This window comes from Ostrinia nubilalis, chromosome 7 (genome assembly GCF_963855985.1).
Source record: "Ostrinia nubilalis chromosome 7, ilOstNubi1.1, whole genome shotgun sequence".
In the NCBI taxonomy this organism is placed as follows: Eukaryota; Metazoa; Arthropoda; class Insecta; order Lepidoptera; family Crambidae; genus Ostrinia; species Ostrinia nubilalis.
The window spans coordinates 10,893,191-10,920,218 of record NC_087094.1 but is presented as its reverse complement, the minus strand read 5'-3'; the positions used below and the strand labels follow the sequence as shown (position 1 = coordinate 10,920,218).

Below are 27,028 nucleotides of genomic sequence, written 5' to 3'. Positions count from 1 at the left end.
CCTAGTAATACTAGGCGCACAGAATGTTTTATGAGGCGTGGCCGGGGGCGTGAACATAGAAAGTTGCTCCTGGTCACCCCTGGTCACTCCTGGTAGGACAATGAACCCAAATTAGTGATGGGAATTTTTATAATCGATATTTTTATTTTACATAAATTTACCCGAAATTAGAATATGTCGCTATGATTGTAAGAAATTAACAAGGGACTCTTTATAGACGTTTATTAAACACCCTTCAGTTATTAGGGGTTTTTTTGAAACACCCTGTATAATATGGCAATTGTACAAACCAACATGAGGATTAGTTTATAATAGGCATTATGTGCTAATTAGAATATAAATTCTGACAGCAGTCTGCATGAATATCATACTATTTTATTGCAACAATAAACTAAATATAAATACATGCAACCACTGCGTAGAGTACTGTGTTAGTTAAGTATTATATACGAGTAGTTTTCTTTAAAAGTAATAAATAACATGCATGCGTATACCACGTCACTGGTAAATTTAACTAACCTTCTATCAAATCAATCAAATAAGATCTGACAGAATCCATTTAGCAACCGTACTCATAATTCCTCTGGCATTTTTATAAATGCTCTAATCGAAGTAATTCACCAACTCGGACCACAAGCCTACGGCCCATTTGGAACAAGTTGCAGAAAATCTAAATTAATTAAAATTTCATTCGTCAACACGTCCCACGTTACTATCTATAGATAAGGGGCCGTTCAAGTATTACGTAAGCACCAAGAGGGGGTGGGGGGGTCTCTGTTTTGCTTATTTTGGATGACATGGGGGGTAGGGGGGTCTAGATGATGATTACGTCATCGTTAGTTATTTACGTTTTTTCGGGGATTCCCGCAAATAATACATATGCGTAGGCACTCGCTTTGAGAACTGATTAGGGGAATTACCGCTCATTAGGGAAATTACCGTGCGCTATTCACTTGTCTAATAATTAACTCTCGTGCCGACACTGCCCATTGAAATTTGAGAGTCGTAGTCCGCATATTATTATATTTTTTTGTCCCTTACTCTATGTGTATCAGTTAAACCTAATATTTTCATGAATTTTCCTATTTTAAAAATGACAATATGAAAAACATTTATAACTAAAAATGTTTACGTAAGCATAGGGGGAGGGGGTAAGTGCTTTGCTTACTTTTGATGACAAGGGGGGCGGGGGGGTAAAAAATGGTAAGAAATCTGCTTACGTAATACTTGAACGGCCCCTAAAGGTACAAGTTCAGAAGTATAAGTGTTAGTGTACCACACGTTGATAAGGTTTATAAGTTCTACCACAGAATAATAATAAGTACTACGTACAGAAGTTTTACTTCGCGAAGGTATTTAAAAAAATGTATGCTCAATGTCATTAACAATATGGTGTAATTTAGCCTGTCTCAAGAGTCAAGCACCATTTTGTTGACAAACGTCAGTGATCGGCACTGCGCCGAAGCTATAGGGCTGACTTCGGTAAAATGATGTGACGTGAGGTGCCAAACTGCGGAAAATGGCGGAGGAAATACATGATTTAGCATGAATTATCATGAATAATATTAACTACTTATTTACCTCTCAGTGTCTTGAGGCAACATAAAAAAGTACATTCTGTGTTTTATTATTATTTAGGCTGTTAAATACTGCACAGTATTTAGTACACCATTTTCATTATTTTCTTCCATCATACACAAGAATACACGTGCGTGAGTCAATGTTCGCTCGTATGTGAGGCCTTGTCGAATAGTATCCTGTAGGTGGGCCATCGTGCGTGTTTTGTTTTCGATGTAAACTCGCGGAGATGAACAGGCCTGGTTCTACGCAAAAAGTAAATGGGACGATATGACGAATGTTGCAATTATTTAGATTTTCTGCAACTCGTTCCAAATAGGCCGTAGGCTTGTGGTCCGAGTTAGTGAATTTTCTTTCTTTTTTTCCTCCAATTAAATAAAACATTTTATGTATTTAAATACACAACTCCTTAAATAAGATAAAATTAAAATATCACAATAACATAAGGTAACACAAAAAATATTGACTTTTATATTAATTTAAAGATAACATTGCAATTAAATATTAAAATAGACTACGTCAATAATTTTTGTTCCCGTTTTAAGACCTGCCTAGACTTCACTAGAGCAATCAGGGCCGAGACGAGCTAGAACTATGTTGAGCATTATAAATAATGAGCAGGCTCGATGCTATAGTGGCGGCTGGCGGCCCATTTGATATCGCCTAAGATGCCAAGTAATAGAATGCCAGCGAATGTCAAATACAATCCCATACTGTACCAGAAGCACCTTGGCAACATTATAGAAAATATAATACAACTCATTCATCTTAAAAGAAACAAAACCTTAATGCTAAAAATCACCAATATTTTTTTTACTTTTTTACGATTTTTGTATGAAGTTTGTCGTATTAAATGATTCTACAATATCACAAATTATAACTAGGAATGCAAGAATTCTTTAAGGCCTACAAAAACGATGTACTCATTTTTAATACTGTGTAGTGTTTACATTTTACTGTCATAAGCTTTATAATACTCGATCTCTTGCATCACTAGTTATAACGCACACTGCTTGTAGGTATTTGATATATTCACTACATCTAGCTACAACACTAGCGACGCCGTGTGCTGCAGGCGTATAAAGTGACGGTATTTTCCCGGTCAACTTTAGCTGTGAATTTGATACAGCCTGTGGGTCAGTCGTTACTAACCTTTTGAACGGACTGGGAGCACGTCATACGCCTGCCCACACTTGAGTGCTTTAGCGGTCCCGGCCGGGTGACCACATTAAACTAGTTTTAACTTAAAATAACATAGTGGCTAATGTAATTAATTTTAGATCAAAATTTAGTGATAGAAAAATTTATTTAACTTTTTTTTACAAAACTTGAAAAACGTTATGAAATATTGAAATCGTTAATTAGCAATAAAGTACAAAACCTTAACCTCTTTAGTCGAAACTTTTATTTCCCTCTTTCTAAAATACGCACTCAAATCTCCATATTTTACGTTTTTATATTTTTGGCATTGTTTTGTTCGGGCGAATAAGTCAGTAAAGAAGAAGAGAGGAATTTAAATTTGATTTAAAATGGCATGGCTAAAGGTTGGCAAATAGAAGATTAGTTTAATCACAAGTTAACGACAACGAACTAAAAAACATAGCAAAACATAGAAATTAAGTAGTAAAAAATGTGATGTATGGCAAGGCTTAAGTTTTAAAATAAGCCTCTTCGGCTCCGCCAAGAGACGTTACAGTTCGGACTATGCGCATCACGGATAGATTCGCTAAAGATTCTTAATACATGAATGCCCGTTTTCACCATCAATCTCTTATTTTTAAGTAACAGATAACAGGAATTTTGTTTTCATAGGGGTCACGATGAACGAATTAACGATTGATGGTGAAAACGGGCATTAGTCTAACAGAAATTGGCAATCCTGAAAATAGTAAGTAATCTTGTAAGTCGAAGGTTGGCAGCACGGTAAAATTGCAATTGACTATGACCGCAAGAGCAGTAAGCGACCGTGTATGTTTATTACTGCTAAGTTGTTGTCTGACGGGCTTCAAGGCAGCAGGTCGTGGCGAGGGGCTAGTGCCCGGGCAGGTTGACGTTGTTGCGTTGCTCCAGCGACGTGAAGTTGCTGACGACGCTGATGTGCACGACGGGCCCGAGCGCCGGCGCCGCGCCCGCGCCTGACTCGCGCCCGCGGTTGTTGTTCGAATCCTGCGCAAACGCACTCACGTTAATAAATAAATAAATCTATATAAATAAAAATGAATTGATGTTCGTTAGTCTGGTTAAAACTCGAGAATGGCTGGGCCGATTGAGCTGATTTTGGTTTTAAAATGTTTGTCGTAGCCCAGGGTAGGTCTAAACGGTGAGCAAATACGCGCGCGATATTGTTTTTCTGTGACAGACAAAATTCCACGCGGGCGTAGCCGCGGGCGGAAAGCTAGTAATAAATAAATATCCTTGGACATTTACACTGCGCTTCTAGTCCCAAACTAAGCAAAACTTGTACTATGGGTACTAGACAACGAATATAAGCATACTTAAATACTTTTTTTTTGTAAATACATACTTATCTATACAGGGTGTTAGGTAAATGGGTATATGAGCCGACACTAGCCTATGTTAACATGGTGATATAAATGGTATGGTGAAGTCAGAAAATTGATATCATAATTTTAATTATTTTAATTTTCATACAAATCTGATTTTATAAATTTTATTTTGTATGAACATTTAAAAAATTAAAATGAGAATATCAAATTTCTGACTTCACCATACCATTTATATGCATAATGTTAACATGGGCTAGTGTCGGCTCATATACCCATTTACCTAACACGCTGTATAAATAAAAATGAATTGATGTTCGTTAGTCTGGTTAAAACTCGAGAACGGCTGGGCCGATTGAGCTGATTTTGGTTTTAAAATATTTGTCGTAGCCCAGGGTAGGTCTAAACGGTGAGCAAATACGCGCGCGATATTGTTTTTCTGTGACAGACAAAATTCCACGCGGGCGAAGCCGCGGGCGGAAAGCTAGTAATAAATAAATATCCTTGGACATTTACACTGCACTTCTAGTCCCAAACTAAGCAAAGCTTGTACTATGGGTACTAGACAACGGATATAAGCATACTTAAATACTTTTTTTTTGTAAATACATACTTATTATACATAGAAAACACCCAGTCCAATACAAACAAATATGCTCATGCACACAAATGTTTGTACTGTGCGGGAATCGAATCCGCTGCCTCCGGAATAGTAGTCCGTTTCGAACCACTACACCAAACGGCCGACAATGTTAATACACGAGTATGCTCCCTAGAACTGCCACAGGAATCATTATTAATATTATTATTGATGGATCGCTACCGTGTACCTTAATTTCGAATTTCCGATATTTCGGCACTGTCGCACTCACCAGTTTTCTCAGTTATTCCGTGATCATGTCGCTTGCAACAGTGCCGAAATATCGGAAACTGTTATTGTCGATCAGGGTCCGCTGCAGGAGGACGATCTTTCCTAATCTACAAGAGGCAAAAGAGAGATTTGGCCTTTTGGTTGGTTTCTAAATAAAATTCCAGGTTCCTACTCACGCGCATGTGAAACAGGCACCTAATTATTTTACTCGACATCTATCGATTTCTCAGGATTGATAAGGATTCCTCATCCACTTCTTCACCTTTGTCCTCAATGTCATCCTTATCTCATCACGTGTCCATCACCTCCTACCCCCATGAATCTTACCTTCAATAATAATATGGCATCTTTGTATATCTATTGTTGGCACATAAAGTGATTTGTCACAGCAATATACATATTATACTCGTAAATAAATATTGAATTACATAAATTACTCGTGTTGATTAGATTGCCTGACTTCTCCGAATGTAATACAATTAAATATTTCAACTTCATCGAAAAGTAAACATCCGTTATCTTTATTTTAATAGGCATTTCAATTCCATCCCAACTATAATATTATAAATGCGAAAGTAACTCTGTCTGTCTGTCTGTCTGTCTGTCTGTTACGCTTTCCCGCTTAAACCTCGCAACCGATTTTGATGAAATTTGGCATAGAGATAGTTTGAGTCCCGGGAAAGAACATAGGATAGTTTTTATCCCGGTTTTTGAAACAGGGACGCGCGCGATATAGTTTTTCTGTGACAGACAAAATTCCACGCGGGCGAAGCCGCGGGCGGAAAGCTAGTTTCCAATAATTTCAAAGTAAATAATCACTGAAAAAAGACATTTCATACATGTCAAATATATTTAAGATTTTTATTTATAGTTGACTTCTTAGAATACTAATGACGAAACATTTCCGCACTTCAGAGGATAGGTACATCATGCGGTCGGTGGTACGGTGACTGGTACAATCATGCTTACCACCGTTGTGGCTAAATGCATTCTACAAGGAAATTATTTAAAAAAAATAATAAGAATACTATACTAATAAGAATGAATAATTAAAATAGAGAATCACGGGTCTCAATGTGTCATTTTGATTAAGTATGTTCATGAGTAGGTACTCACAGCTTGACATTTCGACTGTGTCGTGTAAGTAGGTACATCTTACTTTATAAAAATGTCGCGTTAAGTGCCGCGATTTTAATTTTATTGTAAAAAGAATGCGAAAGTTTAAAATATTGGGAATTAATAAGGGAGCGCGCGCACAGGTGAAGTTTGTTACCGCGTCAGTATGCCTCTCTTTTTCTCTTTATAAAGGTGTAGAAGAAACAGATATACTATCATGGGTAATTAATATTCCCTCGGTGACATAAAGTCACCCGTGCGCCGCGCGCACTCTAACATAAAAAATAATAATAGAGAAACACAGGTCTTAAAAATAAATCGCAAAATGTGTTGGTGAGCACATCATCATAACTTAACAACGCCTAGACCAATTTTAACAAATTTTTTTTAATGTTCGTTGCAGTCCTAGGATGGTTTTTACGGCGAGATTTGCAAAATTCAACCCCTAAAGGAGTAAAAACGGGGTCCACGCGTACGAAGTCGCGGGCGGGCCGCTAGTTCATAATAAGAATGTCGCATTAAGACCCGTGTTTGTCTATTAGTTGAAATGGAACGCGAAAATTTAAAATGTTATCTTAAAAAGATCTGACCTCTCTGACGCACAGGGTCTTGGCAGGCGGGCCCTCGTCGTCCGAGTCGGCCGCCCGCGCGCCGGCCGCCGGCCCCGCCGCGCCCGCCATATTCGCCAGCGCCGCCGCGTTGCCGCTTGGGGATAAGATAACCTTTTAATGCAAGGTCAACAATACTGGCTACGTAATTACTAATTACGTAGCCAGTATTGTAATTACTAGTTAGCACTATCCTACTCAAAGCTAATAATAAAAATCACAAAGACTCGCTGAAATCGAGCATGGAAGTAACGCATTTAATGTTGTTATGTGGTTTCGGAATATGAACCGATATCTTCAAACGATAAGAAAAATAATTTTCTAGTCTTAAGATAATTACTTTAATAATAGAAAGTGCTAGAACATTTTGATGCTTTCTAGAACCACACTTGCATAAAACTGCTAAAATAGGTATTACGCCTGTATTCACAAACAATGCTTGAATAAGTGAAGAAGCAAATCAAACGCACAGCGTTGAATAGAGCCCTGTGATTGGTTCGTATGTCCTTGTGCGTCCACGCGCACTGTGAGATCTCATAATAATGTTTGTGAATAACTGAATAGGTACGGGCGTTAATCTTTTTAGTAACTTTTTTAAAACTTTTTTTAAATAAAACTGTCAAATCTTATGCATCGCAATAAAATTCGTGTCGCAATCTTCCATAATATACACTCATACTCACTTCGAATCACTAACAACGTTGTTTGTGGTTTCATTTGGAGTCCAAGGGCTTTCCATAGTATCTTCATCTTGAGGAGTGAACGGGGGTGACGCCGGTCCAGCTTCCTCATTCTGGTTGTAACTGCAAAAAAATGCACATCAAATTATAATAACATGCTTAATAGTTTATCTTGTACCTCATAAGTGATGTCAAATGGAAAAGACCAAAGTTTATCAATTAAAAGCAATAAGCGTTCAGACACTTTATAATAAACAGTAAGTAGGTACCAAGATATGGTAAATTATACCTACATAAAGTAGTGAAACCAAACACATTGAATATCTACAGATAAAATGTTATTTAGACCGAAACAATTATTTTAATATTGACAAGGTTTTGAAGAATGCCTGGACAATAGGCTTAAGTAGGAAAATACTTCTTCATTATATTGCAAGGAAGCAATAGACCTGTCTATCACACGCTAAAACAGGTTCGGACCTGTGCAAACAAACGTGAAATTACCTTACATAATCCGGGAATACTTACACTTCACGCCGCATGCAAAAAATATAAACAATAAGTGGTCAGTTTAAACGGCATTGATGGTTTACAAAATATGTGGAGTCATTGTAATTTAAATAAAAGCTACAGTCCTCAACTCTATTTGTTATTTTGCACAAATTGTGTACCCGAAGTTAGCTTGCGGATTTTGTTTAAACTTAATACATATTTTATTCTTTTGTAAATCATACATTGTGTCTTGTACAATGTACATACCTACTTATCAACAAATAGCACATTTGCTAGGACCTCGCCCTCAAATTGGGCAATGTCGTGAATTATGACCACGGGCTTGTGAACGGGCCAAGGAACCGCGTATCTTTGCAGGTTTTGATTTTATTTTGAATATCAGAATACCTAGTAGGTTTCTTAATACATCGGTGAAACCGTTATTTTGCTCAAACGAGTAATAAAATTATTTAAGCCATATCACGGACAAAAATGCTTGTCTCGCCGTGACTCCTGATCACCTGATCACAATTAAATGGAAATTATTGGTGGACTGAAGTGCCCTACAAGGCTACAAGTCGTGATAACCGATAAGCTTCTGACTCAGCGCAACGCACGCGCATCAAGGTCTGTATTAAAAAATAACACATTTACATGAATTTTAAACTGTCATAGCAATATTTTCATAGCATCATTATCAACTTTATATGTATTCATAATTCTTTTATTATTTCACAATTGATGGTGAAAAAAGTTCAGGAATTGCTGATGCCTGTTTCTACAGAGCTCAAGAAATTTGATTGTTAAATATTTTAACAGAACAAAATAGCGTTTTTGTTGTTATTGTTATAGGTGAGGATACCTATTCTTGGAAATAAATAACTTTATCTTTATAGTACACACTTGATAAAAAATACATTTTTCATTGAATTATGACGTCAGTTACCGCGATAAAACGGCACGCGTGGTGGTGGCGTGTCGTTCCATTCATTGTAAATATGGACTTATATTATGTGACGTCACGCTCAGCTGATATTACATTTAAGCGCTTGCATCTTCTTTGGTTTCGATTTCAATACAATTTTTCAGAGCTAAATTGTTTAAATATGAGATAATCATAAACTTTTTAAATTGATGCAAATTTTCTATTGCATTACGCCTTACTTCCATTGCGGGCAACCATGATAGGTACTGTGTCGATCGAGATAAGAGTCTCGCCGTATATTACGAACCGGATCTTGGAAAGGCGCAAAGGATAAGATTTAGGTTCTTTTCTTTGCGCATCATCATCACCGTTATCAGCCTATAGTCAGACCACTTCTGGACATAGGCGTCCAATCCATGACGCGGCATTATTCTTTCTGTTCTTTGCTCCTGCAAACGATCTTTAGTTCCTTTTGCAACGGTGTGCATGCCCCTTTCCCACTGGGAACTCTGGGCGTGCCCTTGGCCCCGCGATCGAGGGGGACCCCGTCGTACCATAAATAGCTGTTAAGATTGTATAATTGCAATTCCTCTTTTTTCCTTTAACCCTTAACCTCCATGTAGGTTAATATGTGACTGAAAAAAGTGTGTTAAACTTTTTTCAGTCACATAACCATGGAGTCTCTCAGACTCCTTTCTTTTCAAGACTCTAAACAAAAAACTAAGTTGTCCAAAGGTAAATTAGTTAAAAGATGTAAGAAATTTGTCAAAAATAGCCTAATTCTCTTACAGCGCATGGGACTAGTTACGACAAGAAACAAATTCACCGTAGTCTGAGTGACTCCTGGTAGGTGGTTAAGGGTTAATTAAGGAAAAGTGGCCCCTTGCTCAGAGCTCAGGGCCTCTAGTACGGGACTATTCCCACCTCGCGTTTCCACCGCTGCAACTCCTGTGTAGCCAGGATCTACAGCTTGACCGCCAATAAAAACCCAACCAATGAAGGTCAAGTTTGTCCCGGGGGAAAGTTAAACATAAGAGGAGCTCGAAGTTAAGGGGCTCCAGTAGAGTAAGGACGATCCTAGTTGAGTGCGTTACCTGGTCGGGCCTCGGATGTAGTTGGGGTTGCTGTAGGGCCGCGCGGCCTGACAGTCGGCGGCCTCGCGCGGTCGCGGCGGCGCCTGCGTGCGCTTCAGGAGCAGGTCGGCTTCTGCCGACAAACAACTATATTGATACACGGAAAACTGGACTCTAGCGGCACGATATGCTAGGCTAACGGCTATTCTCAGCCAAATGGTCGAGAAAACATAGTTCTAGCAGTAATATAGGTACTTTATTACAATGAACATTTGCAAGCTAAAAACTATTTTACTATTACAAAATGGCACATTAGCAGCACACATTTACAAAGTTGAATAATGATTATTTTGAATATAACCCTAGTACTCCTAGTCTAATTACATTTTTATGAGCTGTCCCAGCGCGACGTTTTCTATTGCATTGCAATAGGGAGGGACTACTTATGACGTCATAAGAGCGCGAACTCACTGATAAATTCTAAAAATCAAATTTTACATACAACTGAAATGTAACTCTATTTTCAGTGCTAAAATGAAGAGTTTCTTTAGAGAAGTTAAGTTATTGGTTATTGGTGACAACTAACAACGGTGAAAGAGATAAGGGCCAGTGCAATGTGTATGCCCAGGCTTTTCCACGGTTGGAGACAAATGCCTCGTGTTCCTCTGACACCATGTGACTATAGGTACATATGAATGTATTGTGTATGAAAATTAATATGTACGGCTTGGATCTAGCCGTTGTAGTTCAGGCAGATTAGAATAACACCACTCCCTTTCTGAAATGTCATAAAACTACTAGGGCTAGGGCAAGGTCATAAAAATATGCGAACATCAAACCTCTCCAAACCTTATCGCCAGCATGGGGGGAGTGAAGGCCAAATCCTCCATTTTCCTCTGGTAAATAGAGACTTATGTTTGAAATGCTTATGTGTAATTGTACCTTCATTGACAACATGGAACTAAAGGAACTGATGATGTGTGAGTCGGATTATGTTAGGATTTTAGTCTTAATACAATCATCGACGATAGGACGACATGGAGAATAACGTCATCATCATCAACAGCCCTTTACAGTCCACTGCTGGACTATGGGCCTCCTCCACTATTTTGCCATAATCCCCACGCTTAGCAGCCGGTTTGGATATCGCAGTTTAAAAGACTGATGTTTTTCAGAGAGCGCTTATTCTGTGGCGCTACTGCCTGTTCTTTGTTTGATGTGTAGTCCCTAAGTCGTCGACGTCACCCGCGGGAAGAGTAGGGGTTGGTGACAAATGTATTATACTCTGCCGTCACCACACGGCTTACTTACGGAGACTAATGTAAAAGGACCTAATGATGATATGCATGATGTTCTGGGGCAGGTTGTTCGAACTTAAATAAAGTAAAAAAAAATAAAGAAGTAAAATAACAAAAGACAAATACAAGTGTTAGGTACCTTCATCGACGACAAACAGCTCGGATCGCGGCGGCTGCGCGGGCGCATACAGCGCCGTGTAGGGCGGCGGCGGCGGCTCCGGCGCGCTGGGGCTCGCGGCTGCGGCAGTGCTGTGCACCGACGTCGCTGCAACCATACCGCGACACTCAACATTCAACCTTTTAGGCTTCAGCCTAGGCGCAGACCACCAACTTTTATAAGATTTTAAACTTTCGCGTTCCATTTCGACTTAAATAGAGAGACACGGGTCTTGTGACCACGGCTGCAGCATAGCACCCGAAACGTCAAGCCGTGAGTACATAATGTAACTCATTAATAAATGTCGCGTTAAGACCCGTGTCTTTCTATTTACACCAACTTTTAGCTGGCCGATAGTTGGGCCCGATTTCAATTTGTATGAAGAATCGACCGATACCAAATGCACTTTCATACATCTCCATACTGATTAACGGCCAACTAAAAGTCGATGGTCTGCGACTAAGCTTAGACTATTTCCTAAATTAACCTTTTCAATGCTTGATTATGTCAAAATATTTTTTTCCAAACATGGATCCATGAAGTCTGAAACTTGAAGAAACAGCGAGACCGATTTTATGAATCATACGTTAAAAACTGTTGTCTAGGCGGGAGTCAATCCAGAACATTTCACATCAGAAATTAAAGAATCTACCTATATTTTTACAGGAATACCATATTATGACACAATTAAACATACCTAACCTACGTAAAACAAACAAAATGTGTAATGGAAACACGTTAGAAGATTCCTTTCTTGTGAAACACCACTGAAAATGTAAATCTACGTGCATAATAGGTACAACATGATATAATCAGTTGTGTTCGAAAGATAGATGAAATAAATAAACAATGCCCAGTTCCATGAAAGTCACATAATCGGAAATCCGGCATATTATCGTCCCACTGTAGCGTTATCTAAATCTAATAATATATCGCGCGACCACCATTCGATAATGAAGAGCACTCACTGGCACGAATCTTGAGGATGAACTGGAACAAGGTTTCCCTGTTCACGGCGACGTAGACGATGAGGACGACGAGCACGGCGAGCAGCAGTCCGACGACGGCCCACATGTACGCCGGCACCGCGGCGTCGGCGCCGGCGGTCGGCGCGCTTAACGCCGGCACGCACGCGTTGTCCATGCGCAGATCTTCAACCAGCCTATAAATAACGCAACCCATTATGTACAGCTGCTGTCCACGGCGCGCAGCTTATAGTAAAGACAGTTAGGTCATCACACAAGCAAAGGTTTGGATCTGTATACGCTTAGGGCGCTGACATCTTGCGTATTCTGACTGATTTGATATTAGTGTGATTATTGTGTTCACCTCAACTTTTGTTGGGCGACCAATGGTAGACGCTATTCGTCATTATACCTACGCTTGGTGTACACGCCTGCTTGCAGCTTACATTATACATACATAGCCAAATACTTACTCATTATTTTGTAAGTACAGACGACGGTAGGTAAATCAACTTGTAATAGAACGAGAGAGCTCCTCTTTGGTATCTTAATCCTGGTATGATTCAATTCGATTACGATTGATTTGGAAACCACAACCGCCCGCCCACACCTCAAATGAGTGATGCATTTACTTACTAGCTGTTCCGCTGTTTTTATTTAATTAAACTACGTAATTAAACATACAATTTTCATAACATATGTCATTTGTGCACGTTATAAAATTAAGAACTTCATAGACAAGAGCAACAAAATAAATTGCATTAGCTGTTTTCATTTTTCAAATTATTCCACTATCGGATTTACTGAGCGCATGACGCAATACTCAATACCCTGTCGAGTGTAGAGCTCAACGCCCGAGAACGGGTGAACTTAATTGCTATCATTATTTTATTTTCGATGGAATAATTTTATGACTCGATCATTAATGCAAAATATCTTTATCTTATCTTCACCAATTGAGCAGACGCCATTATTATCAGTTATGACTTCACATTCCCTACAAGTCGCAAATAAATCCTTACAAATTGTTTTGAAACAGGAAAGAAAATAATATGTGTATGGCTATGTATGTAACTGTTAGTTACATGAACCTGCTACCTCAACGGTGACAAAAAACCTTTATGTCGAACATTGAAATCACTCACCCCTCTGTGCAGCCTCCGCAATGCACGACAGACGTGACGCATACGTCGCCTGGCGGAGGCTTGCGCTTGAACACCTCGCACTGCAGGCACTCGAGGCATCGAGTAGTGGCCTTCTCGCAGTAAAACCCAGAGGGGCAGTTGGAATTCTCGTAGCAGGCCGCGGGCTGGCTCGACACCCCCATGCCGACCCAAGATGCCCAGAGCACCAATAATGTGCTGAAAAGACAAAGTTTTCATTTAGTTTCAGTACAGTTTCCAGCTCGCGAGTTTCGCGCGCGCATCCTACATTACATGGGTAAACCATGAAATAGAAATTTATCTGGAAATATTAGCTGTCAATACTTAGTAACACTTGACCTTAAGTTAACCTTATCCGCTGTTTTTGTCTGAAGTTTGACAGACTTTTTACTTTCGTTAAAGTTATGTATGATGGTGTAACTCAGGGTTAATGTTTTTCGCTCGAAAGAACTTGAATTATCTATCCTACAAATCCTCATGGACACCTACATGTATTTAATCTGGTTCCATAAAGCTGTCGTAACGAAACCAACTACAAGTATGAGTATTACGCTCCAATTAATAACTTAAAATTGTGGTTTTATGCCATTACAACATATTATGCAGTTCCTATTTAATTGGAATAACTTGTATTTAATTAATGAAGTTTCCTTTACTACAACGCACATGGAGTGCTGCTTTATGATTGGCCATTGATATCGAACGACGCGACGCGAGTCGTCTGTTGCACTTATTATCTATCAGCGAAACGTAACACGTGATTGTGTTATGACTTCTAGAAGTTTCTACCTAATCTATGTACCTATACTTCCCTATAATCTGGACCTGATTGTTATGAGTTCTAGAAGTTTCTACCTAATCTACGTTATCTACGTACCTACCTATATTTACGTATACCTAATCTGGACATAATATTATAACGAATTGATAACGTGGCTGTTGAATTGTTTTTATTATTAGTTAGTAGCTACAAAAGTCAAAAGACATTAGAAAGCATTTTCCTAACATTTTGTATAGACTAGTTTTTAGGGTTCCGTACCCAAAGGATGAAAACGGGACCCTATTAGCTACTGTGCTATTAGGGATGGTCTCTAGTTTTATATTTCCAGGATCTTTATGATATTAACATTATGAAACCAAACTTAATCATTTATAATTATGTATTTAACTTTGTCTATTTCTTAGCTAAGTATGTATTGTACATAATTTTCAAAATTACAAAAGTATTTTATTTTTAATATTATTATTTCATAATATGATACCAATCCCATTTGCAGACTAAATGAATTATGATATCAGTCCCATTTGAATTTCATTACAATTATACAATATCATAATTAAATTGCCTACAAAAGTAACAAACAGATAGGTATAATAAAGGTTAATATCTCCAATCTTGACTATCTACTTTAGTTTAAAATAAAAACATAATAAACATTGTGTCCGCAAGCATATGTTTGATTTGTACCTAGGTAGGTGCTATAGGCATAAAGTAACTTGTAGGTAATACAAAAACATACAGTAGGGTCTCCTTTTACGCAAACTTTAAATAACTCCTAAGATATCCTATATTATGTTAAAAATGAAAACTTTTAATAAAACAATATTGTGACTGTGAGTAGGAAAATAAAATAAATCCATTCCTTTACTATCACAACAGATTTATGCAATTTACGATTTGTATTTACCTAGCTGTGTGGTGAACTTTGACGAAATGAATTGCTCATCAATCTACAAAAAATATCTTTCCTTGTTCGGCATTATTAACATAAGTTAATAATGCCTAACCTAACCTAACCTACTATTATATGTTATAACTAGTAAACTTATAATATTGATCGTAGTAGGTATCTAAATCGGGCAATGACCCAATCATTCATTCCTCGGTGAGCGCATGCTTCTTTGCGAGCTTACTGCGTCAATATTTATTGCGATGCTGGCTAGTAACAAAAAGACAAAGGGTACATAACGCGAGCGAGTGGGGCTTATGCGCGGCGAGCCGAGAGCGAGCGCGATAACCGGCCGATCTGCTGATTCACATCACTATTTTAATTTATTCTAAATGCGCACGTGTCCTTTACGCGCTCTTTAGCGACTGCATTATGGAGTTCATGCAATCTCCATTTTCCACAAACGAATAATTATATTTAAAGTAATACATGAATGAGCCTTCTCCACTATAGTGGAGGGTTTTGCCATATCCCCACGCTTGGCAGTGGAGGAGGCTCATAGTCCAGCAGTGGTCCAGTCCAGTCCATACGAAAATTTTAAGACAGTTCTAATCAGTTTACACCCACCGCCTTGCCGTTTTATTACATTTATTCTAAGCGACTGATTTCTAGGTTGCCTGAAAGAATCCTTTGATCTGGCGCTAGTTTACGGTCATTGACCGCACTACCTACCTATTATGTAAAATCAACGACAAGATAGGTATTTTGTTTCATACGCAAATCAAGTTTTTATAATAAGAAAATAAACAGTCGAATGACCTTGGTACTCAACATATTGGTTAACAGTACAAAAATAATACCTACAGAATCTACATCTACAAACACATCATTATAGATGTACCTATGCTCGTCGTGGGAGAGAACTACGTTATAGTAGGTAGGCTACAAGCAATCCAAAAGTAGTTCCTACCAAGGACAATGTTGATGACATCTTTTCTCCAAGTTACCTAGTAGTACCTATTTTTATGGGGTAGGTAGGTACTAGCTTTTGGCCGCGGCTTCACCCGCGTGAAATTTAGTTTATCACATTATCGTCATAAATTATAGCCTATAATATGTTATTCTGGGTTATAAACAATAATACTGTAAAGTTTCAACAAAATCCGTTCATTAGTTTTTATTATAGTAGGAAGTAGGATCTAAGAAATATAAGGCTGCAAATAATTTATGTGTTTTCCGGTTACCGGTTCATCAAGAACTTCAGAAGAAAATGATTTGTTTCTTTCAGTTTCACCACAAGTTTCACGCACATTCAACATAAAAATGGTTGCAACACTTGCAACTTGCAATTTGTAAAAATACGTAGTACCTAGCAAGCATCATTTCAAAATAGGTAGGTAACATCATATTTTGTTTTGCTTGTATTCATATTGTTATGTTTCTTTCCTTCCTAAACCCGATTGATCTTTTTTTAAACTGGCTAAGCGGTTGGCGGAGTCGGTGTCAAGCCGTGCTATGCTCTCCGATGACTCATCATGGATACCACACCGATATCGGTGAGTCGTAGCAACTAAACCGGATTACCTGCAGGCCCTGCAGCATCCACTTTTTGTGAATGTCAATATAAAACAAAAATATCATCATAATGCCTATCTATCTACTTTACTTATATTATATCTACACTAATATTATAAAGAGGAAAACTTTGTTTGTTTGGTTGTAATTAATAGGCTCAAAAACTACTGGACCGTTTTTAAAAAATCTTTCACCATTCGAAAGCTACATTATCCACGAGCAACATAGGCTAAATTTTATTTAAAAAAATAGGGTTCCGTAAAATATGTAGATAATGTAGTCCACGCGCGCGAAGCCGTGGGCGGAAAGCTAGTTAATATTATAAAGCTGAAGAGTTTGTTTGTTTACTTGAACGCGCTAATCTCAGGAACCCATTCCAATCCCATTTATCCTTCTAACTGGAAACATAAAAAAACCGGGCCCTAGTAGCTCCAAACGCAATAAAATCGATAGAAAAGACAAAAGAAAAAAATTTTTTTTTTAATCTTAAAAATTCAATATCTCCATAACGGTTAGGTTTCGGATACCATATTATAGGATCAATTCGATCAGAAATGACCTGAATAATCACGTCCTTCAATATTCTGTACGACTTTCCCTGTAAATTATAACACTAATAAGACCAAGGAATATAGGAGCGGAGCATCAATGAAGAATGTTTCAAAATCGAGGGATTTTTTCCATTATTAAGTAGGTAGATACCTAAAGTAACATTTTCTTAAGGCCGGGTAGCAGAGAAAATGGCGAAAATGAGGTTTTCATTTTTCATTTTTGAGGTACTAAACAGTAAAATTAAAGGCTAAGATTTTTATTGGGCATAGTTGAGGATATTTTCTAGGGCTATTAACGGATGGAAACACGATTTGATGAAGTTGACTCGATAGAATAAATTCCCAAAGTTACCTCTATTCGTTTTCTAATTATGGTTTTATTTTTAAAATAAGCGATTTGAGATTCTAAATCTTTTACTAAACTAAAGTTCAGAAATAACTTGAGGGCTTTTAACGGATGGAATTTTTATATTGCGTCTTATTTAGTTACTATGTTAAAAAATGTGGAAAAAATCGTCCATGACGGCTTGGACAATCTCAATCAGTCGCGCGGTGGCGCTTACGGAGGACGGACGCGTGTCAGTTTTTTGGACGTGACAGTTCGCGATTTGTCAATATTTTTGACAATGATGACTTTGATGAGTCACAGTATAATAATATCAGTGTTACTGGAGAAAGCTAAAATATTTGATAATTAAGAATTATCAATTTTGTCTACCTATTGAAATTTAAATCGTTCGCATCCTTTTAAACGAAGACTCTACTCATGATACATAGTAAATTCCTTAAATATGAGACAAAACCAATGAGTTAAAATTACATATTAATAGTACCTACATACAATCGTCTTACACTTATTAGAAGAGCACACTGATACAAATAAATAATAAAAAATTAGGTCAGAGGGTCAAATATAGGGGCACGTCACTGAAAGACGATTCTGTTTACTCGGCATCTGGGCTGGAGAACATGAACCCTTGTTTACAGATGCAGATGTAAATGGAGTTATATCTGGACAAATTTTACATGAAATGTTTAACAGAAATCAGTTAAAAGACACATACATGGAATACCAATAAGGTTGCGGAGGGAAAGCTACCTATTATAAACTAGCGGCCGCCCGCGACTTCGTTCGCGTGGACCTCGTTTTACCCCCGTTAGATATCATGTTGATAGATGGCGTTTCACGGCTTCCCCCGAATGAATATTTACGAACGTCATACAGTAGTTTGTCCAGCGCTGTAGATTTTAACCAATGACGATAGGTAGAGTTCGCTTTTTAGACACGTCTTATTTATTTATTGAAATTTATTTGTCACATATCGTCATAAGTTAGCCTATATGTTAATCTGGGTTATAAACAATAATACTATAAAGTTTCAACAAAATCCGTACAGTAATTTTTGCGTGAAAGAGTAACAAACATCCAGACATCATGACATCCAGACATCCGAACTTTCGCCTTTATAATATTATAGTAGGATAGGATATTCACAATCCAAACTAATATTTACTATTTAGCATTTACTTACAGTAAATATATTAGTTTGGTTTTCACAATCGAACGGGTGCGAATCGACCCCTTTGAGAACTAGTAATCGCATACTACTAGTTCAAAAAAGAGTCGATTCGCACGCAATTTTAATACTTCTAATACATCCGGGCGAAACGCCTACTAAAAAAAAATATTATTGAAAGGGGACGTTTCGCATATTCGTGCGAAGGAAAATCGTGCGAAACTACTACTAACCCAATAGGGGGTAATAGGATGTGTTGGTAAAATATGATCAGTTAAAAAAATAACACCTTATATAAAAACCGAAAAATTCTTATTCTTATATTATTCTAATTATGTAAGAGCATAATTATTAAAGTCGAAGTCAAACATTATTTATTTGTGTGGACCTATATTAACGAGAGATTACAAGGCGTCAAATATTTCAAGAAAAAAATTAAAAACTATTATAAAGCTAAATTTTGCTCTCATGGAGCCTTTACCTACTCTGACAAATCAAGACTTAAAGAAGAAACTAATAATAAAACTATTTAACTGTCCTGCAATGAAAAGCTTGATCGGGTACAACACCTCAAGTTATTTTAGAACTTGATTTCATTAAGGGACTCTGAATATCAAATCGCTTAGGTATCCAAAGTCAAAAGATTCTGAAATGTCAAGTCTGAGGTATAAAGTTGGGACTAATAAATAACCCATTAAGATAGTAGCGCCCTCCTGTCAATGACATACCTGGAACGATAGAGTATTGGACAACTAATAAAAATGCTTAGTCCTAAATGACTGACGGATATCGTAGAGACCTGAAAGTTGGAAGGTGTGTTCTTTGTATGACGTAGGCATCCGATTTTCCGAAATGGGGTCAAGAAATGAAGGGGGTGAAATAAGGGGGCAAAGTTTGTATGGGACAGTGATTATTTGGTTCAATCTACTTGAAATTTTGCTTAACAATTCCTTAATATTATAATTTATGACAAACGTGTAAAAGGGGTAGAAAGTTATTTTGGGAGGCTTACTGCTTTTGATTTAATTACTTTTTATTTTTACAAGTGTTTGAAAACTCCATGTCAGATTGCAATCAATGTCAAGTGAAATCTCAAATTGAAATGTCTCAATTTCAATGAGGAGGCTCTGCATTTATTCCTAGAATTCCCCTAACACCGTCAAATTACCCTTTCGAATTCAAGACAGTGCAGTTTCCCATCAAAATCTGCTTCGTAATGACTATAAACAAAGCTCAAAGTCAAACTCTAGCGACCTCTGCATAAACTCCCATGAGTGCTCAGAGCGGGTGCCTGCGGCAGGTAACCGCGTGTGATGCTCATAGTGATTTTCAATACAGAGCCCCGTACATACGTTATACATAAATTATGGAAAGAAAACACCCAGACCAATACAAAAAAATATGTATGCAATTTTAGTATGATATTTTTATTTATTAATAAACAAAAAGACTGAACAAAATTGATGCGTGTACTGATTAATGTAATTAACCACATGCAAAGTTTCGTGAATTGCAACAACTATAATTTATTATCCAAGCTCTAAATAATCGCTACTAAGAGTAACTGATCATAAAATGTTTTTCCAATCGCTCAGGCTCCCGAGGACCTAACGATAGGTCGGGTGACGTAATCTTAAAAATTCCGGAAGGTCGGGTGACGCCACGCCTCTTTGAACCGTGTTTACTTTGGCAGTTATATTTTATATTTATTCGATTCTAAAATATATTCCCAAAAATTCTGAAAGTTGTTTTAATTTGTATCACTTGGATATGATTTGTATTAGAAAGTGCTGTGAGTGTGACGCTTGAACGGAAGGAAGTCAACCTAACCTAACCAACTGGTATTTCTATACTGTGTAGCCGCGAGAGCTCTTTGGCGCGCTGTCTTCGGCGAAGTATTGCGCGCGCAGATTTTGACAGCGCGAAATACCTACTTTAGCAGAAATACCAAGCCTTAACATTATTGGTCCTAAAGTCGTGACTCCTAGAATGTTTTTGTTGAATTTCCTCGATCGGAAATCGGGTGACGCGATGACGGACGGGACGGGAGTAGATCTGGAACTCGATGGATTACGCGCATTGCCGTTTTTATTTGTTGGAATTAAATAAATGTAGATATATTACTAAGGTAATTAATAGGTACCTGTACCAGGCCTCCGTCACTCGCCTATGCCGGCTGAGATAATTAACTACAGCGCGCGACAACTTCAAGTTGCAAATCAGTCAGGGCCGCCACGCGCCTGTGTACCTATACACGCTCGGTCGATCATCGTCGCAATCAAGGTTTATTGTTCCAACAGAACTGTTATCCTTCTTTAATGGAAAATCGTAATATTTAGGAATAATAATTAACTGCAGTAATTTAAATAATTAAAAAAACTACACTTTTTAAGTAATTTTGAAATAATTATGACAAAAAACTGTAGCAAAAAAATTATTTTAGCTAATAAAAACATTAACTTTACTTCACCGTGTCTATTTTCCGACACTACCTACACCTTTTAAAACTGTTTGTCCAATTTCGAATTATCGCAACACTGAAGTTTATTATAGGTACTTTAGAGATGGTACGATTATACAAACACCACTAGATTAAAGTTTACCAATCGTAAATACAATAAATGCTTCTTAAAATTAAGTTTTTATTTATTTTACATTGCACAACCCTGACGCTTGAGCTGTGAGCACAGAATACATAATAGTACCAACAGAAATTGCACTCCTTTGATCAGGATCAGATGCCGACATTTTAACGGTAATAATAATAATGCAAAATTTCCAACGAACCTGGTGCATTCGAAATCGCACCGTAATACTACGCTCACAAGAGCGCAATTTTTTTGTGATCAGAATTTATCTACCTCGCAGCTCAAGCGTTAGGGTTGTTTAAGCAAAGTAAAATAAATAAAAACTTAATTTTAAGAAGCATTTATTGTATTTACGATTGGTAAACGTTAATCTAGTGGTGTTTGTATTTCGTACCATCTCCAAAGTACCTATTAATAAACTTCAGTGTTCCGATAATTCGAAATTGGACAAATGTTTTAAAAGGTATAGTGTCAGAAACAAGACACGGTGAAGTAAAGTTAATGTTTTTATTAGCTAAAATTGTGATTGCCTCGCTCTATATTGCATGGTTTCATATATCAATATGTGGATTACGTAGTGGGATGTGTTACCACATAAATAATACATAAGTCTATAGTACATTAGTAGAGCTACCTCCCCTAGCAGTTTGATTCACCCATTCTGGGACACTCTGTATAAGTAAAGTGTGTGGCCACTGGCCATGAATGAACCATGTTGGACAACTATTGCAAATTGCATTCTAAATCACAGATATCCGTAACCGTAACTTTCGGATATCTGATATAAAAAATATCCGTAACCGGTATAATATTATTATCCATAACCAAAACTACATATCCATAATATCCCTACTATACACGATATCAAAGAAGTTCATTACTGATCCTGAAAATGCTTCATGTGCGCTATCATTTTTTCTACATACAAAACATCAAGGTTATTTTGTATGAATATTATCCAATACCATATAAACTGACGCTAAATTAAGCTGCTTCATAGCCTGAATAAACCTTCAAAGGCAAGAGCTATACCAAATGAAATTCAAAGGAGGATGACCAGCCAAAGCTAAGGAAGTATTAATTGTTCAGAAAAATTGAAAATGATTATTAATTATAGTCTATTCAGTGTAAGAAAGTGATTATGACACTTCTATTTAGTGAGACGCTTCTTTTAAACCTAATCAATATTTTTTAGAATCAAGAATTTATTTTCTTAAGAAATCTAATTGACTTTTTATTTGTTTGATTTTTAATTTTATCTATGAAAAATCAAAATTATATCTACGAATTTTAATTATCTGGATATGGAATAAACATTGTTACACAATAAATCACAAAGAATTCGGTAGTAGTCGGCCGTTTGGTGTAGTGGTTCGAAACGGACTACTATTCCGGAGGTAGCGGGTTCGATTCCCGCACAGTACAAACATTTGTGTGCATGAACATATTTGTTTGTATTGGACTGGGTGTTTTCTATGTATAATAAGTGTGTATTTACAAAAAAAAAAAAGTATTTAAGTATGTTTATATCCGTTGTCTAGTACCCATAGTACAAGCTTTGCTTAGTTTGGGACTAGAAGCGCAGTGTAAAATGTCCAAGGATATTTATTTATTTAATTAAATATTATGCATTTTATTCAATAAAAACAAGAATATTGAATGACATACAACTCGTGGAGAAATCGCGTAATACACAACCGGCCATGTAAGGCAAACGCACACGTACTGACTGAACTTTGACTTGCCTGAGAGAATAATTGGGATTAGATGGTGAGATGACTACCATACCGATTATTGATTGGTTGCGATTGTTCTTGTCCATCCCTATGAGCAAAAGTTCCGATTAACGCATTATGCATTTCATGTAATATGATAATTTTCACAAAATTTAATAAATAATAAACTAATAAGTATTTGAAATTCTTGTTTAGGTTAAGTGAGAAAGATTATTAATTGTATTTTGAAAGGATAAAGTCACAAAAAAGTGATTGATTTTTATACCTCATATTTTTATTCTTAGGAAGTTGGATTCATGAAACAAAATGTTTCATCTGTCTAAATCACCATCATAAGCTGAATGAACTATAAATTGTACAAATGTACAAGAAAATTATATGACTGATTCGTATTAAGATTTTAAAATACCTACTTACCGTCATTTAAAAAACAATTGTGGGCCATTATGGATGGAAGTGGATTAAATAAAAATTTTAAGTAAAAAAGGTGGATCATTCTCGGGGGCTTGAGGCCTATCTCGCTCTATCTCGATACATAATAAAACTTGTGATGCTGATGCCATGTATGCCATGAAAAGAGCCTTCATCCTTAACTCTATCTAATGAATCACTATATCGAAATATAATTATTTGACTGCAAGTCCATGACCTCAAATAATTACAATCTAAGACTTAAAAAAAATGGTACCGATTCAACATAATATTTCGTCCAATTCCATCCTGAATTGGGTTTTAAAAATATGATAAAACATCGAGTTCAAATACTTTTAAAATAAAAATAAATAAGTTGTGTTGGCAATAAAATGAAAACGAGTGGTGATAACTACTGTGATTTAGAATAAATTTATAAAACTATGGTAAAACTTACTTCAATTTAAAGCTCATCTTCAGGATGAAATCCTCAATCACATTCACGCAAGTTTATTTTACACCTCACACTCACAATAGATACTTGAATACTGACTAAAGTAATTGAATAGGTAAATAGTCACAACTGCAAACAATTTGTTAATACCGGTAACTTCTTCAAAAAACGGGAACATTTATTGCAGCAAGCAAGTCACAACACGAACACTTCTTCAAGCAAATTAGCAAAGCAAGTGAGTGCACCACAGATATGGATTAGAGTAGATACAGCAAGTTGCTAGTCAAAGCGTGCCATTCCGATATGTCCAAATGGACATACATGGTCGAGTGATGTTCATGTAATCCGATTACAACAATCGGATACGATGATTTTACGAGGACAGTAGTACGAACACGGTAGAGAGAAGAAATTATTTACGGATTGAGAATTGTAATTAACAGCAACGAGTAACAAATATGTAATTAATTAGAATAAAGTAGCAGTAGAAGAATTATAAAACAAGTTAGATCAGTGATCGCGGAAGACAGAGTGCACTGTATAACGTCGAAATATACAAATCAAGAAGTTAGGTCAGTGATCGCAGTATACACTATTACTAGTCTATGTATACGACGCCCGAGATTTTGTCGTTTAGAAATATCTTCAAAACTAGGTACCTGACTTAGCTTTATGAAAGAAAACGTATTGGCAAAACTACGCATTTTTACATTTATTAAAAATTAAAAGCTTGAGTAAAATAGTCTTTATTTTATGAAACTAGGTCATTTACTTACTAGGATATTTAAAAGTATGGAATTAAGTATGAATTACTAGTAGTACTATTAACATAATGGATTAACGATCATTACTTTCATAAACATTAGGCACAACAAAAATATTATTTGCAAATTAATAATGTAGAATTGTAGAATAACGTCTACCGCTACAAAATTATTTTAATCCACAGTCAGACTAGCTATAAATTTAACAAAATATCAGTTTTATCGGAATTAATTAATTTTTGAATCGAGTCACACGATATCATTCGATGACTTTGCGAATGCAGTACGATGATACGATTACTTTTACGTTGCGGCAATCACTAAAATTCGCTAAAATGACACTAATGACGTTTAAAAAGTGGCACGCTCGGATTCATACAATTTTTGACACATGCTGCATCTATCCATATCTGTGGAGTGCACACTGCACAGATGACTTCAGATGAGAAGTGAGTTCAAGTGAGTGAGTGAGTGATCATCACCACAGATCATCACAGTCACAGACATCATACATGATGAATGAAGGAAGACGACAACACGACAAGCCACCGCCGTGACCAGTCCACAGTGGGTCTAGTCAAAACGCACTTTAAAATCGCAAACCCATCGCAAACCAGTCGCAAACAAATAAACAAATCGCAAAAGAGGTCGATAACAAAAAAGGCTTAGTCAAACGGCAAAAAATCGAATCGCAAAGCCCTACCTATCGATAATCGAAAGACTGGATTGAAATTTCCCATACAAAGGCTTAGCCAACATGTATTTAAGACTCAATCAAAATCGAATCGAATCGCAACACCCGCCATTTTCATTGCGATTACTAAAACCCCGGTGATAAGCTTGGATTCGATCGAAAACCAATAGGGTGAGTTGAAAACCAACAGATTTTATAGACGTTTGTCAAAGTTAAACTACGATGGTGCAACCCACCCTAAGGCTGTTTTGACAAATCCGTATCGCGATTTCGTTTTGACAGCTAGTTTGACAGCGAAGCATAGACGTAAAAGAGCAGTGGGTCTAGTCAAAATGCCATCGCAAACCAATGTGAAGTTTTCACTAATGTCAGTCGCCGCGTCACCAGCGATTCGATTCGATCGGAAAATGGCAGCCAAAATGCACATTGAACCACCAACGACGCGGCGATATAAAAGTTCATTCAAAATCGAATAAAAGTTAAAAAATGTCTATGACTTTGCGATTGTTTTTACTTTTTCTAGCTTTTTTTTTTTAAATTAGTTTCTTCCTTCTTTCTGCTCTCTGTTTACGTCTATGCTTCGCTGTCAAACTAGCTGTCAAAACGACATCGCGATACGGATTTGTCAAAACAGCCTTAGGGTGGGTTGCACTATCTTAGTTTAACTTTGACAAACGTCTAAAATCTGTCAAACTCCATACAAAAAACACCGGTTAACGTCATAGTTACGTTTAAAGTTAGGTGGTGCAACTCACCCTATTGGTTCTCGATCGAATCCAAGCTTATCACCGGGGTTTTAGTAATCGCAATGAAAATGGCGGGTGTTGCGATTCGATTCGATTTTGATTGAGTCCTAAATGCATGTTGGCTAAGCCTTTGTATGGGAAATTTCAATCCAGTCTTTCGATTATCGATAGGTAGGGCTTTGCGATTCGATTTTTTGCCGTTTGACTAAGCCTTTTTTGTTATCGACCTCTTTTGCGATTTGTTTATTTGTTTGCGACTGGTTTGCGATGGGTTTGCGATTTTAAAGTGCGTTTTGACTAGACCCACTGAAAGAAGGAAGAAACTAATAAAAAAAAAAGCTAGAAAAAGTAAAAACAATCGCAAAGTCATAGACATTTTTTAACTTTTATTCGATTTTGAATGAACTTTTATATCGCCGCGTCGTTGGTGGTTCAATGTGGCTGCCATTTTCCGATCGAATCGAATTACTGGTGACGCGGCGACTGACATTAGTGAAAACTTCCTATTGGTTTGGGATGGCATTTTGACTAGACCCACTGTGGGTCTGTGCACCATCGTAGTTTAACTTTGACAAACGTCTAAAATCTGTCAAACTCCATACAAAAAACACCGGTTAACGTCATAGTTACGGTCAAAGTTAGGTGGTGCAACTCACCCTATTGGTTTTCGATCGAATCGAAGCTTATCACCGGGGTTTTAGTAATCGCAATGAAAATGGCGGGTGTTGCGATTCGATTCGATTTTGATTGAGTCTTAAATGCATGTTGGCTAAGCCTTTGTATGGGAAATTTCAATCCAGTCTTTCGATTATCGATAGGTAGGGCTTTGCGATTCGATTTTTTGCCGTTTGACTAAGCCTTTTTTGTTATCGACCTCTTTTGCGATTTGTTT

General features: G+C 37.1%; 1 protein-coding gene and 1 long non-coding RNA gene across 3 annotated transcripts in view; both read right to left on the bottom strand.

Moving 5' to 3' along the window:
• LOC135073308 (uncharacterized) overlaps positions 1-27,028 on the bottom strand; it is a 58,474-nt gene that overhangs the window by 5,541 nt on the left and 25,905 nt on the right. The window lies entirely within an intron of this gene.
• Positions 1,944-24,149, bottom strand: LOC135073279 (uncharacterized). 2 transcript variants are annotated; one of them, XM_063967395.1, is made up of 8 exons: positions 23,936-24,149; positions 13,413-13,628; positions 12,271-12,464; positions 11,285-11,410; positions 9,869-9,980; positions 7,361-7,480; positions 6,660-6,774; positions 1,944-3,744 (listed from the first exon to the last, which is right to left on the bottom strand). In XM_063967395.1, the coding sequence occupies exons 1-8, from the start codon at positions 23,950-23,952 to the stop codon at positions 3,610-3,612; spliced, it is 1,035 nt and encodes a 344-aa protein (XP_063823465.1). In that variant the 5' UTR covers positions 23,953-24,149; the 3' UTR covers positions 1,944-3,609. The 2 variants fall into 2 exon arrangements, with proteins under 2 accessions (XP_063823465.1, XP_063823466.1); XM_063967396.1 differs by lacking the exon at positions 23,936-24,149 and adding an exon at positions 13,920-14,118.

Bases quoted from the DNA above. Each gene is read 5' to 3' on its own strand.
- LOC135073279 (XM_063967395.1), bottom strand. The intron at 6,775-7,360 runs GTGAGTATGAGT...CTTATCCCCAAG, and splicing joins AACGTTGTTAGTGATTCGAA to CGGCAACGCGGCGGCGCTGG. The intron at 3,745-6,659 runs GTCAGATCTTTT...GCGTTTGCGCAG, and splicing joins AGACCCTGTGCGTCAGAGAG to GATTCGAACAACAACCGCGG.